Source organism: Rosa chinensis, chromosome 3 (assembly GCF_002994745.2).
Source record: "Rosa chinensis cultivar Old Blush chromosome 3, RchiOBHm-V2, whole genome shotgun sequence".
NCBI lineage: Eukaryota > Viridiplantae > Streptophyta > Magnoliopsida > Rosales > Rosaceae > Rosa > Rosa chinensis.
The window spans coordinates 25,462,125-25,476,864 of record NC_037090.1 but is presented as its reverse complement, the minus strand read 5'-3'; the positions used below and the strand labels follow the sequence as shown (position 1 = coordinate 25,476,864).

The 14,740-nt window shown below is 37.6% G+C and overlaps 1 protein-coding gene across 1 annotated transcript; it reads right to left on the bottom strand.

The window, feature by feature from the left end:
- Window positions 1–560: 560 nt before the first annotated feature.
- LOC112192180 (probable plastid-lipid-associated protein 13, chloroplastic) lies at window positions 561–5,983 on the bottom strand. The gene is made up of 7 exons (XM_024331771.2): window positions 5,579–5,983; window positions 5,102–5,223; window positions 4,938–5,021; window positions 4,711–4,807; window positions 3,975–4,191; window positions 2,177–2,229; window positions 561–924 (listed from the first exon to the last, which is right to left on the bottom strand). Exons 1-7 carry the CDS (start codon window positions 5,852–5,854, stop codon window positions 829–831), a joined length of 945 nt encoding a protein of 314 aa, XP_024187539.1. The 5' UTR covers window positions 5,855–5,983; the 3' UTR covers window positions 561–828.
- Between the last annotated feature and the right edge of the window lie 8,757 nt (window positions 5,984–14,740).

Here is a 14,740-nt window from a genome sequence, read left to right as displayed (position 1 = left end):
TCATGACTTGTTATACGTAATTGAGAACAGTTGGCAACTTCCAGTAAAAGAACCATTACCCTAACGCAATTGATGGGAAAAGAAATGTTAAGCTTCAAATGAGATGAAAGGAGACGTTGAGATTGTCTCGGTCAAGGTTAAACAAAGGTATGTACTCCATAAGCTTCAAATGCTCCGACACATACACACATCAGAAGTACAGGAGGTTTATTGCGAAGAGCAAGTAAGGTTTCCTTGACATAGGCCAAAAAAAAAAAAAAAAACAAAAGAAAGAGAAAAAAAAAAGGCAAAGGAATTGGAAAACAAGCAACATATTAAAAATGAAAATGACAAAAATATTGAGATGTCCTTCCAGGTGATGTAAAGGCAAAAGCTTGATAGGCTGCAAGAATTGAAACCAGCAAGACAGCAGAGCAGAGCACATCTTAGTCAAACAGCGTGGGTGCAATTTAGTCGAGCATGTTCACACTTCACACCAACCTTTAATATTCCAATAGTCTCCTTGTTCTTATCCAGTGAACCTCAACTTTATAATTAAGAACACACACATGCTTAAAGACTTTTAGAAGACAACAAACAACACTCAATCTTGGTCAATTGACTTGAATTTTTACAGAGATGGAACATTTCACACATGTTTTGGTGTTTACTGGTGGCTGGTTGGTTTTTTCCTCATTGCCAATTACTTAAAAAATTCAGCAAGATATCAAGGGAAATCAGAAGAGGAACAACATCTTATTCAGAGAGAAGGACATGAAATGTAACTATCATTTGAAAGTGAACTCTACAAAAATAGAAAAAGTTTAGTTCCCATACATAATAGCACCTTTAGCTCTCATACTCCGTGATGGTTTCTGCCAGGGGAGATGAGGGTGAATCTAACCTTGTAAGTATTTCAGGAACTCCAGCAGCATCTCTTATGATCTGTATTAAATCCAGAAGCAGAATTCAGAGCCTGCTAATGTATAACACTCTGTGCAGTCATTTCAATATATCAAAAATCAACGTCTGTTCTCTCATGTCTATCACAGAATAATATTTGACCACCTCCATTTATTAGAACCTACAGCCGAAAGACACATGTCCCTGTTTTGTACTTTAAAAACAGGTGCCTCCATATTATATTGTATATTTAGAGAAAGCATAACTATTAGACAGTTGGAAGGAGTAGATGGCTCAACAATCAATTGTCTAAGGTTTGACCCTCCTAAACCCTGTGCGAAGATTTGTGGGAGAAGTGTGCGTCTTTTGCAATAGACCAAAGTCTTAGAATCTTGCCGTGCTAAGCAAGATTGATTAAGAGCAATATTTTAGCGGTCAATATATTAATACAACCGCCCAGAAAGAAAATGAAAAGTGATAAGACTTGGAATTGTCATAGGTGGTATACTGGTATATCATCTAAAAACTTAACTAGTAAGTTCTTCCTAAACTACATTTAAATTCCAAGGTTACACAAAAGTTCAAGGGTAGGGGAGCAAATTTGAACTTACTTCATCTATTATTAATTTTAAGACAATTGCAAAAACAATATCAAGCTCAGCAAACGCTGCAAACCATTGACTTTTTGTGAATATTCTTTCATGCAAAGTCAGACTAACAATATAGTTATCTAGGTAAAATAATGAATTTAAAATAATGTACATTTTAAAGCTAAAACTAAAATACATAGCGTATAAGTCTGACCCTCTATTAGAAAGTATTTGAGGCATTTACAAACCTTTTTACACCACAAACAAAATAATAGAACATAATTATAAGTGGAAAACTGATTGTCAATTATTTCCCACAGCAGAGGAATTGAGTATCCTGTTTTGAAGATCCGCAAAGAAAAATTTTCCATGACCAAAACAAAAGAAATTATTTCATCCCCATCAACAAAGTAACTTCATCATGAACAATTTTTTTATAACTATATTAGTATATTAAAGAAAATAAGTTTAAAACCATAACTGTAGAGTTTTTTGAGTTCCACCAAGTTTGATACGGAAGTCTAAGTTACAGATTAATTATTTTCTATGCACATATCCATTTCAGCTAACCATCAGAAAGATATGAGGCTTAGTTTTACACAGCAAAACGCATGTAATGTTTTTTTTTTTGGTCTGAAAAATACAAGTAATGTTTAAAAAATTCAAACTGAACTACAGAAAATAATACTCAGTATAATACTTACCAGTATCTCCATATCAAGATAGGAAATCATGAAGAGTCTCTCGAAAGCTCCAGCTGCAGGCACAAAGTAAAACTTAGCATGGATGCATGGTGAAAGCTAGGTTAAAATAGACCAAATAATCATAAAACACAGTTTATTAATGAGGGTGGAAGGTTAAATTGGTATTTTTATCATGTTTTTGACAGAGCATTAGCAGGGACCACGGGTGACACATATAAATGACACTGAAATTTCCAAATAGGAGAACATAGAGCAGTACACTTGGCATGGATTCATAATGAGGACTAGGTTAGCATGGAGGCAAAGATGAGATGAAATCAGTAATGAAAGAGAGTAGAACTCAAATTGCCTCCTTTATCATATTGAATGAACCATTCTAGATAATGTCATAACTTAGGATGGCATTGCATAAAACTGTTACAAAATGACAACACCACACCCACATCCAAACCAAACAAATCATACATTCGATAAATTGTTCATTCGATGTGTGAGAATGCATCTGAATATCAAAATTGTTCATTTGATGAAAATAAAATATCAACAGCATTTGAAGCCACACAGTTTCAACCTCAACCAAAAGACTGTGTCGTCGGGAGAGAAAGTAACATGGGATGGCAGGACGTAGTGGTTCTATGATGAATATTACATGATTATGAGATGAGACATAGTTGGCTAAAGCCTAAACTGCAATGTGGATAACCTAAAGGCATTTTACATATTCCCCACCAGCGGGAAAACTTCATAGATAGACAAACCTCTGTTGAGGCATCATAATATAACACCTACCATTGCCAAGGTTCTTATCAATGATACTGCCCCATGAGAAGTTCAATCATTTACCTTCAACACACTTACAAAAGGATGGGGGGATGGGGGGAAATGAACATTTATCTTTCAAGAAAAGTAAATGATATAGCTCTGTTAACTTCCCCAACCTAAAATTAATAGTAAAGAACTGACAAGTAATTTTACTGTAAAAGGAAATATATTCTGACTTGTATAATCATATGAATACATAGACAAAATGTTTAACCAAGTCAATAGGCTACAACATTTTCATAAAATTCATAGCAAGGGAATAATGTTTAACCAAGTCTTAAGCAGTAGCCCTAGGAAGACCATGACTAGCGTTGGCTTCTTGCAGAAGGAGATTCCAAGTATATAATCGATCTAGAAATACAGGATGTGGCTAACCAATGCAAGTGACCAATGCCACATAAGAAGCTAAAAAAGGTAGAACCCTTCTGCTTTATGACAACTGTAGGAGAAGCACAAAAGGTTCTCTCTTTTGTAACTATTTATGTGGCATACAAACTCACAAGCATCATTTTATCCTAAGTCATAAGTTTTTTATGTTTCTTATAATATTCCATAATGTATTACCTGACTGATAAAGAGCATGTAAAGGAGTTAGTCATGAGAAGCTGCAAAAGGTAGAACCTTTTGTGCTTATGACCACAGTGGCACAAGTGCAAAAAGCTTCTACCTTTTCTACCTTTTGCAACTTCTTATGTGGCATGAGAACTCACAAGCATCTTTTTACCCTAAGTAGTCAGTTTCCTAAGTTGCGTATACTATTCCATCACATATTACCTGACTGAAAAAGAGCATATAACAAACATGAAAGGAATTGATTAGAGTTAAGGTTTTCCCAAATTTCCTAAACCATTCTATTATGTAGTACCTGATCACAACACAGAAGATACTATTCTGACAACACATTTGAGTTAGAGACATGATTGCATGATTAGGTTAGGATAACAAAATAAAGGGAAAAGAAGAATATCAAACTTACTTAAAGGAACTCTCAACCCACTGGCGAAGGCATCCCTAATTGGAACGGGAAGCTGTTGCACTGTGTTGACTGCCTGACCAAGTGCACCTTTTAGCTGTTCAGGTATTGTTTCTTCAATAACTGTTGGTGTGTCAAGAATCCCCTCAACATATTCCTCTTTCATTCTAACTGGTCCCTCCACAGACAACTTGGTTGACAGAGAAAATTTGCTTTCTATCTGCAAAGAACCAGAAAGAGCTTCAGAGTGAATGCTCACAAAAGTTTAACTCATCAAACTTAAACAGAATAGACATACAGACGATGTGTGTAAATAATAAGTAAACATCATGCCTAAATCAACAGTTCAACACTATGTCTTCACTACCTATTAATACACCAAAGTTACTGTTGGACTAATTTCTTCTTTCTTTTTTTTTCCTCTCCGTCTTTTCCTTTCATAAGTCTTAAAAATTGAACACAAATATTTATAAAAAGGGGCACGATTGAACACAAATTTGCAAATTTGCATCTCGTCTTCGTCCTTTTTTTTGTTATGCTGTACCTAAACAACTTGCACAAGCAAGCCAAATATCTGATGTAAACATGACCAACTCTAGAGCCTAAATATGACCCACTCAAGTTCAGTATCCATTAAAAATCATGCTAGAGCTGTGAATATAGATGAGATGTGCATATTTAGAATAAATGATGAGTACTTCTATTTCTATATAGATATATTATAGACAAAATGTAATACCGAGTTCAATATTTTCATGTGTACTGTAATCTTTGCATTCCCTTCCTTGATGAGCACCTCCATTTTTGACAAACTGGCCACTGTTGAAGGAAATCTCCTGCAGAGAGAGAAATTGCATCAATAAGATAAGATAGCTTTATATTCAGATAATTTTAGACAAGTAAACTATTTGTGACCTATACTAATCACATTTCCAAAAAATGAAATAATATATAAGAACCACTCACTCTAATAGAAATCTAGCAGCAAATAGACCTGGGCTTCCAGACCCAAACCACTCGAAATTCCATCGTCCTTCCAAAAAGGGCGACCTGGGAAGCTGAACGAACAAGTGAACAAGTCATCCAGAGCACATAAAACGTGGGAATGCTATGTTCAGAAAAGCACTTACGTTGTAGGGCGGGGTGTTGGATTGACCCGCTCCAAAGCAGTAATCCTCTCATTGACATCAATCCGCTGCATGTCTGTCGTCTTTCCAGTGACTAATGCCTCAAAACCCCCAGCATCCTTGAACTGAAACAAAAGGTTTCGGCATTCGAGTGTAAGGGTTAGACTATGCCAGACTTCAAAAAATATATATATACTGCGTACTACATGACTAGCCTCACATTTTCTAAAGAAACTGAATGGAGCTCAATACTGGAGCACTAGTGCTTCAATTTTCACATAAGAGGTGAGCAAAAATATTGTGGTTAGCAGCATAATCTGACAGTGACAACCAAACGGTACCTCACATTTGCTCATATATTCTCAGTTTAACTCATCCTAAGCAAACTAATCAGGCATGGTAATAGAAGAAGCTACAAATTATGAAGTGATTAGGTTGAAACTTGAAAGTAATCAAGAATCGTGAAAGTTAAAGACTCACGGCGAGAAGCAGTGATTCTTTAGCGGAGAGCCTCTCCATTTCCTTAGCGTAGGCGGCCGGAGCTCCGGGGACCGTCTGAACCATTGCTCGGACAACGGACCTCTGGAGACTCCGGCTCCGGTCTCGGGGGAGTTTCCGGGCAGACTGCGGCCAGGTGGCGACGGAAACCAGTGAAGTGGTGGTGGTGGAAGAGAGGGAGGAGGAGGACGATGAAGAGGAGGAGCAACAGGAGCCGATGGCGGAAATCGCAGAGAGCTGGCCCTGTAAGGTCGCCATTGAAGAGAAGAAATTCTATGGGTGATGATGGGAGAGTGAGGGATGCGTGGGGTGGTGGTTCAAGGGCGCGAGGGAAGCGTGAAGTCAGAGCGAGAGAGAGAGGGGTTTTTTCGTTTTTCCGAAAAATAATATCTTTTGTTAATTTATTTATTTTATTAAGTAACAGGCCCGATGAAGAAGGAGGAGCCCACCTTGTTGTATCCACACGCCCTGTAATACCTTATCTGGCTATGGCGTATACAAGGTAACAAGACTCAAACTGGGACGCGCTCAAACCGTTTCTTTATTTTTTTTAACTGAAAAAACCACATGGATTACCTTTTACCATCTTAAATTTCATGTCATATCAAGAAAAGAAAACACACGGATTATGTGAACTCATTCTAGTAAGTCTAATTTCTTCTTCCTTCTTTTTTGTCCGCTGTACGACTATATTATTAAACTAATTACTGCCTCACTTTTAAAAATTTATGAAATAAATCTAATAATTATAAGAACACAAATGACGGATCCCCATTGGAGATCGGGGTGGTTTGGAGGCTTAGGCTATGTTTGGTACGGCTGGATTTTTCAGAAAAGCTGGCTTCTGCTTATTTCTGAGAATAAGTAGCTGAAAAGCAAAGTAGCTGAGTGTTTGGTAAACTGGCTTTTTATAAGAGATTTCAGTGGCAGAAGCAGTGACAAAGTGTTTGGTAAACTAAACTGGCTTGTGCTTTTTATTTGTGGAATGACCAAATTGGACATTAGAGATTATTTTGCATTAATTATTTGGTAAATGGTAAATGATTAATATTTTTATAAATTTCATTTTTTATAAATTATGGTTATCAAATTATTAATATTTGATAATTTTAAAAATAACTTATACAAATATATTAGTAACAACAAATAACAATTGGTTTGTAGTTCGCATCAAGTAACCAAAAAAAGGCTTACATAACATGTTCAAATATTCACGTTATTACGCGCACTTATCAAACTTTGAGTAATGCTATTTCTTATTGTTTCCATTTCTTGTGCACCATGACCATGATATTCTTCTTCTTCTACATCATCATCCATCTCTATCCCGCCACTTGACCCATCACCTTCTCTTTCTTCACTGCGGACAAAATGTCTATAACGATCTGCATGTCTCCGTATATAATTATGAAGTGTCATGGTGACAATGACAATCTTCACTTGCTTCGGAAATGAATAACCTTGCATGTCCTTTAAAATCTTCCATTTTTTTCCCATACTCCAAATGTGCGTTCTATAACGCCTCCAAATGGTAGTCATAATGGCAAAGAAGATTTTAAAACCTTGCAAAATAAAAGCCTTTAGTGCCCAAAAGATCCACACTGCTACCAAAATTTATTGTAATGACAGTAACTTCAATACCCTAACTAGAATGTTGAAATGACTTGCATCATCACCCCATGTACATCCTTATTTTCTCAGAAAACAATGATTTCCCTTATTGAAGTATAATAGGATAGAGGTTTAAAAACCACTAAACTGACTGAAATTTAGTTTTATCCAAGCTAAGAACTTTGGAGGCTTGAAGGGTTTACCTCAGCAAGGAGCTCGTCGGAATCTGCAGATCTGGGAGACGGGGAGGAAGAGAGCAGTGAACCAACAGTACAAGGGACAGAGAGATGGGTAGATTGATGCGGAGTTTGTATAGATGGGTAGATCGATGCGGAGTTTGTATAGATCGACGTCGGGGCTGCGGTCTCTGATGACGGACGGAGATGGGGAGCAGCGATGATGTGAGGGAGAGAGATGCTTGCGTGCTGATACGTCTGTGATGGGGAGCAGCGAGGATGCGACGGTGACGGGGAGCTGCGAGGATGCAGCGGTGAGGGAGCAGCGAGATGGGTAGATCGATGCGGGTGTGATGAGGGAGAGAGATGGGGGAGCAGGGGAGCTGTGATGCTGTGGGTGTGATGAGGGAGAGAGATGGGGAGCAGTGACGAGGAAGATATGAGCGTAAGGTTAACGAATGGTTCAGCTGAAATTGTTTCAGCTTGGAAGGGTAATTTTCAGCATTTTGGATTTTTCATTAATCTACAGTAACTACCGCTACAGTGTTTCCGTGGCTTCTGGAAGCTGCATTCTTCAGGTTCAGCTTATCTAAGGAAGCCACAACAGCTTCTGAAAAAAGCTGCCAAGAAGCTGAGTTACCAAACACCAATTTGTAGGGCTGGGCATTTAAGCCCGAAAACCCGCAAATCCGAACCGGCCCGTCAAAACCCGACCCATTTGGGCCGGGCCCTATTTTTTTTTTTTAACAAAACGGTTCGGGCCGGGCCTTTACTTCCAAAGTTACGGTTCGGGCCGGGCCGTCACTTTCAAAATGGCAAAAGCCCGTCAGGCCCGTCTTATATTTAAAAGGGACACATGTCCATTTCTTTTTGGAGCTAATATAAGGCTCAACATTTTTACATAAGATCGGACACACTGAAATATTCTCACTCAAAAACCTAAATGACTAAACGTCTCCCTAATCAATCACTCTATCAGCCTTCATTTCTTCCCAAACTGAGATTGAGAGGCCGCCTCCTTCATTATCAGTCGTTTTTCACAAACCCGATCTGAACCTGCCATATCCGCCAGCGACCAGCACTCAACGCCGAGACTGCTCTCTCTCTCTCTTCTCTTCACCTGCACTGCTGCACGGCCGAGACTGCCGCTTTCACTCTTCTCCTTTGCCAACGCCGTGACTCGAAGACATGGGGAGGCTAAGAGGACGGGCAGATGCGGATACGCGGGGAGGCTGAGAGAACTCGCAGACGCGGGGTGGCTGAGAGAACGCGCAGACGCGGAGAGGCAGAGGCTCGAAATCCGGATCTGTGAGTTTCTTTCTCAGTTTCTCCCTATACTCTCTGAGTTTAATGTACTCTCTCAGTTTCTTCTTTCTCCCTCACAGATCTTTCTGCCATAAGCCAATTCGAAGCCAGGGAATAGAAGCTCGTTCTTCAGGTCTGCAGTTTCTGAACTTTCTGGTATTTTTGTTTATTACACTACACCAATTTTTCAATCAGACGACAGTTTTTCACTGTCGTCTGAATATAGAGTTTGCTGTTGTCTATCTCAATGTCGTCTGATACATGAATCAGACAATACCAGAAAACTGTCGTCTGATAAAGTTTACTACAACAGTGACTACTATACTATCTGTTGTCTGAATACCACAAAGAACAACAGCTATTGGTACCTTAACTCTTGTGCAAAGTAATCTCAGTTGACAAACCCTGGAAGAATGTTGACGTGTAACGAACATTTAGAGGACATTGATTTGTAAAAAAACTGTTGTCTGAAGGAAGCTTGTAGATCAGCAAAGTAATTGAATACTATTGACTAACTTTGAACAAGACAACAGAAAAACTATTAAAGCCATTGTGTGTCATTGCTTCAGACAACAGTTTTTTCTTTCTTTTTTCTTTATGTTCATTTGTTAGACAATAGTTTTTGATTGGTATTGAATTGTCTGAGATAGGAGAGAAGACATACATTCTGTACAATATAATTAAACAACACATCCTTGATTCCAAAAACCATTTCATTCCATCAGCAGTATTCATCCCAACATTTACACAGGAATTAACCTTGCCCAAGTGCCTATATCTATTTCATTAGCTTAACAGGCTTTCAAGTTTCATGAGCTTTACATGATAATAAAAAAGAATACAATTTGCCCCATCTCCCAAGATAGTTGTAAGCAAAATCACTGCAAGGAAAGAAAAGTGGATGCAATTAATAAACTATCAGCGTATTGAGAGCATCATGATCAAATACTAAAGATCTTATAAAAAGTATTGACACAAGTCAATCAAAAATTATTGAGATGCACCGACATTCACATAAGTTGACAGCAACAAACTGAAAAGGGAAATATTGAGGAAAAGAAGAGTCTACATAAAGGATAAAGAGAAAGCATAATTAAATCATTCATAGACCGGAGTACAAATAGTTCCTAAACTCATCTTTCATAAAATACCCTAGAATTGGCTGGCTTTATAACTACCATAAATGGTAACTTCACACTTGGCATCCCACAATGTTGCTGATTTTACCGCCTAAACGAGGAAAGTTTACTTGTTTGTAATATATCTGAGTTGCCCTTAGTTAAAACTGCTTACAGAATCAGTAAGACATGCCCAATAGATCCATGAAAATTTAGGTTTTTAGTCCAGTTGATGTCAAATGCAGCATGCAACTGTATCTTACATTGTCCTATAAAAAGTATGACTTTCTTTAGAAGGATAAAACCAATAACCAACCTTTGGAAGATAATTATCAATTATACGGTGGAGGAAAACACTATGCCAGCACAGAAAAAATATCCAAAGCACGATGGAAACAAACAACTGCGTACAGGGTTCTATTACCTGTCAAAAGTTGCAAGGACTGCAGCAGCTGGCAACTTGAATAGATTTGAGCTACCAGAGCTTCCAGTTTAAAACAATGGGGCAACACCTTCAGAAGAACAAATAACTCCTACATCTCCTGGCACCAACAAATCTCCACAACCCTTAATGGTATCTTCTGGTGCACATAAAAGAAGCATATAATCACCAAACACTAAAAGCCTGAAAATTTTCAACCTCCTAATGCAAATTAGGCGGTGCATCCAAAATTAAACTCTAGTGCTCCAAAAGAGAGTGAATAACTGTACCTTGCAGATAGGGGAAGGCCTCTTCGGGCAAATATAACAGATATGGACAAGACAGCTAGTGCTTCTTTAGTTGCATTTGAATCTGAGAATGCATTGCCACATAAAACAAGTGAAGAACGCTCAATATTAGCAGCAATAAGTGCATTATCTCGTTTTAATTCAAGGCCAATAATGTCACCAATGTCTGGACTGCATGATCAGATCAGACATACAAATTGGCTTAGGAAAATGTAGGTAGCAACGGTAATAAATTTCACAAAAGAGAGGGATCTTGTAACGGTTGGCAATTCGACCACTTAATATATATATATATATATATATATATATATATATATAGTGAGGGATCTTGTAAAGGTTGCATTTCGACCACTTATATATATATATATATATATATATATATATATATATATATATATATCCTAGTTAACATAAAACTATATGTCAGCAGTTGTGGCTATCATATCATGTACATAAAAATGAGAGAATGTAGCCACATAAACTATTAAAGGACGAGAATCATGAGAGACTGCACGGGTGGGTGTCTCCAACTCTGGTGAATTTTATATCACATAAGCCGTTCGATGCCAGCACCCCTTCTTCACTTATTATACATCATACCAAAAACATACTCAAAATCCAAAAAGAGCTGATGTGCGGCATCAGTAATAAACAATTGCAGGGGGATTAAACTAACAGTTCACAGTTACATAGACAACCACCAAAACAAATGTTGACTGATCGAAGTCATTTTTTTATGCAACTATAAGTTCCCATTTACTTACCTAACTACCTTGCTCACTTCAGAATAAGAGCTGATATTGAAGCTAAGTCGTTCCCATTCACATTTTTCTATACAAGTCGTTCTCAAGGAATCATTAAAGAATAATTTCATTTTGGCCCAATTAAATCTAGTATACAGCAGTTGTTGCCCATGTTAGTATGAACCATGAGTCAAGACTATTCCCCCCTAATACAGGTCATTTTCCTGCATGATAGATCATGTATTTAACATTATTGTGCTCATGTATTTAACATTATTGTGCTCACCCCAGGCAAAACATCCTCTGCTGCTTTTTATAGAAGAAGTTCCATCTCTTGAGCCTGTTCAATTAAGATATGAAGCACCAATTTCTTGTGAGAAAATTCAGATTACAGAAGAATTCTAAGAACATTTAAAAACAAAAAGAATAAGTAAATTAAAAAAGTACGAGTTGACCTCATGCCGTGGGATCCTCTGTTTGATATCCTCATAATATCTTAACCCCAACTTCTGTGAATGTGTCAATGAATCTTCATTCTTCAAATCATCTAATGTGCGATGTCCTTTTTCAAATAATTTTAGTGCGGTAGCTGGACCTACACCGCATATTTCCTCAAATAAGCTTATTGTTTTTACCTGCAATTAATTAGCAGAAAGTAGAAAGCAGAATTGTCACAATATAAAGAAATGAGGTTAAGACTCATGGTTAGCTCAGATATTGAGTTCTGCCATTCAAACTGTGGCGATATAAATAACATTTAAAATCTACTTGTGAAGTGTACATATATAACACGCATTTAGATTAGGGTCAGGCTCGAAGTAAATAGTGAACATAACAGAAAGAAGAACTCAAATTTCAACTTAGCAGTAGAATATTTAAATCATAGAAGTGACAGAACTACTGAAAACTATTTCATTACCTTTTCATCTGTTTCAAAGTGCTCCAACTTGGATAGCTTTCTGGTAGTCACTGTCTCTTGAATCTGAAATCAAGGATGAAAAACTTTAGTTATTTTGAGGATTCACCAGTCCATGGACAGGAACATGTACTCTCCCACGATATGAACTAAAATTTAACCTCTCTAAATAGACTACTGATCGATATCTGATTGCAGTTAAAGTAACTAATCACAATCTCTCACCCTGATTCCCAAACCTTCCTCACAATTTATCAAAGAAATGGGTTTGTGACAAAAAAAAAGGCATAGAAGCATCCCAAAATTTCGTCGCAGCTCATTAAAAAAAGTAAGTTGTAAAAATTTACTTTGGCTCTTCTATCCTCCAATCAATCAATAGAGAGAGAGAGAGAGAGAGAGAGAGAGAGAGAGAGAGAGAGAGAGAGAGAGAGAGAGAGAACCCTGACAACAAGAGATTAGAGTTGATGAAACATTGCTTCACCACTGGGGCCTATAGAGATCAGTGACCAATAGCAAGGATCGAAAGCCTTCTGCTGGAAATCCTGCAAATATATTTACTGGAATGTCAGAAATGTTCACAAGTTAATATATTCAGTCCCCAAATCCTGAAAATTAAGTAGAAAAACCACCAGAAAAGTTCAATTCTTTTCTGTCCCCAATCACAGATATATCAAAATTATATGAAGAAAAACGAAATGAAAACAATTTAGATCTCCGTATCTTCTTAAAAAATGGAAAGCATTCTTAGCAAAAACTCAGATAATACCCATCAACAATCTAAATCCAAAAATAAAAAAGAGCAAAGTCACTGCAATATTCACAAAGTCACTGCGAAATACAATTGAGGGAGAAAGAGTGTCAGTACCAGGCCTTCTGATTTATACAGCCAGAAATGAAAGCAAGGAAAGGTTCTTTACCCAATTTCTCACAAAGAGAAGCAATATGGCAAATTTCAAGCTTCAAATATTGAGAGTTTCCTCCTAGTTGAAGACCCAGGCATGACTCCATCTCCAAACCGTTTTCCATCTTCGAGTCCATCTCCAATTCGACTTGGCAAGAGTGCAAAGCCGAGCTCGTGTTCTAGCTGGTCTTCGATATGAAATTCTGGGTCTCCTAATTAAAAACCCCCAAATTACAAAACCCACATCAGAAATCTAGGGTTTGGAGATTGACTTACATTGGGAGTAGAGATCTTCAACCAGTTTGTTGGGCTTCTGTATTGACCCTTTCATCTGAAACATAAATTGACGGGGCAGCGGCGAGAGAAAGCTAGGGTTTTGCAGAAAGGGGCGAAGAGAAAGAGTAAGAGAAATTTGGGTTTCGACTTCTCAGTCATCGTCTATTTGGCGCTATATGTTTTCTTCTTCCCACTTTCTCTGATTTTTGTAAAGGCGAAGGAGAAAGATGGGAGCTGTGAGAAGAGAGAGGGAGTTTTGTTGAGTGGAAGAGAGAGAAAGCTAAGGGGGAGAGTGGAAGAGATAGATGGCTGGTGAGATCGGGAAAATGAAAAGTGATTTTGAGAGAGGGAAGCGTGAGCTCGGGTTTTGGTCAAGGGAAGTGAAAAATTGAAAATTTGGCCGAGTGTTAAAGTCAATTAAGAAGGGCGCCAAGCATATATTGAACCCTAAAACTCAAACAACATCAACTCAAGAACATTGTCTAAAAGAGAGTGGCACAATAGAAACCTAAAAACTGTTGTGTGAATTAAAACAATCAGACGACATCTTTCAACAGACATTGACTTAAAAGATATCAGACAACAGACACCTAAAATAAAATAAAACAGTTGTGTGACTGAAAATAATCAGACAACAGCAAAAATCAACCATTGTATAAATGAACCTTGGACAACATCACATAATAACTGTTGTCTGAATTAATTCATTCAGACAACATCAAAAAAATCAACCATTGTCTGAAATGCTATTGCACAAGAGCCAATAAAAAACTGTTGTCTGATTCAAAAACTCAGACGACATAATATTTCTTGCTGTCGTCTGATTTAATCAGACGACAGTTAAAATGTTTGCTGTCGTCTGATATGTGTTGTCTGATTCCGAAATTGGTGTAGTGTTAAGAGATCTGCAGTTTCTGGTATTTTTGCATATTGACTTGTTGATGATCTTGAATGTTGTTATTGAAGTAGGTTCTCATACAAGTAACCATCATTTAGATGATCTGCATTTTTTTTTCTGGTTGTTTTGAATAAGTTGACTTGTTGATGATCTACAGATACGGCGGGTATTGCATATTGACTTGTTTATTAAGAGTTATTGTGTTTGTGTTTGTCAGTTTATGTTTGCTGATAAAATGAGGCTGAAATGTGATGGAATTGTTGAATCCTAAATTTAAATTTTTGATTTTAGTGACTGCAAATATACTTGTGAGTTGTGGTTCCTGAAAATGGATTTTAATGTAGCTTGAACTATGTGATTACAGGCTTGCAGCATGGCTACTGATGGGACGGCTATTGTTCCATCGCCGACAGCTCCAGTAGAACCAGACCCAGCAGCGCCAATTGGTCCAACAGGTCGTCCTCCTAGATC

Coding starts and splice junctions, on each gene's coding strand:
- LOC112192180 (XM_024331771.2), bottom strand. CDS start 5,854: ATGGCGACCTTACAGGGCCAGCTCTCTGCGATTTCCGCCATCGGCTCC. Junction 2,230..3,974: donor TGGGTTGAGAGTTCCTTTAA/GTAAGTTTGATA, acceptor TTGTGCCTGCAG/CTGGAGCTTTCGAGAGACTC. Junction 925..2,176: donor ATCTTGATATGGAGATACTG/GTAAGTATTATA, acceptor GATTTAATACAG/ATCATAAGAGATGCTGCTGG.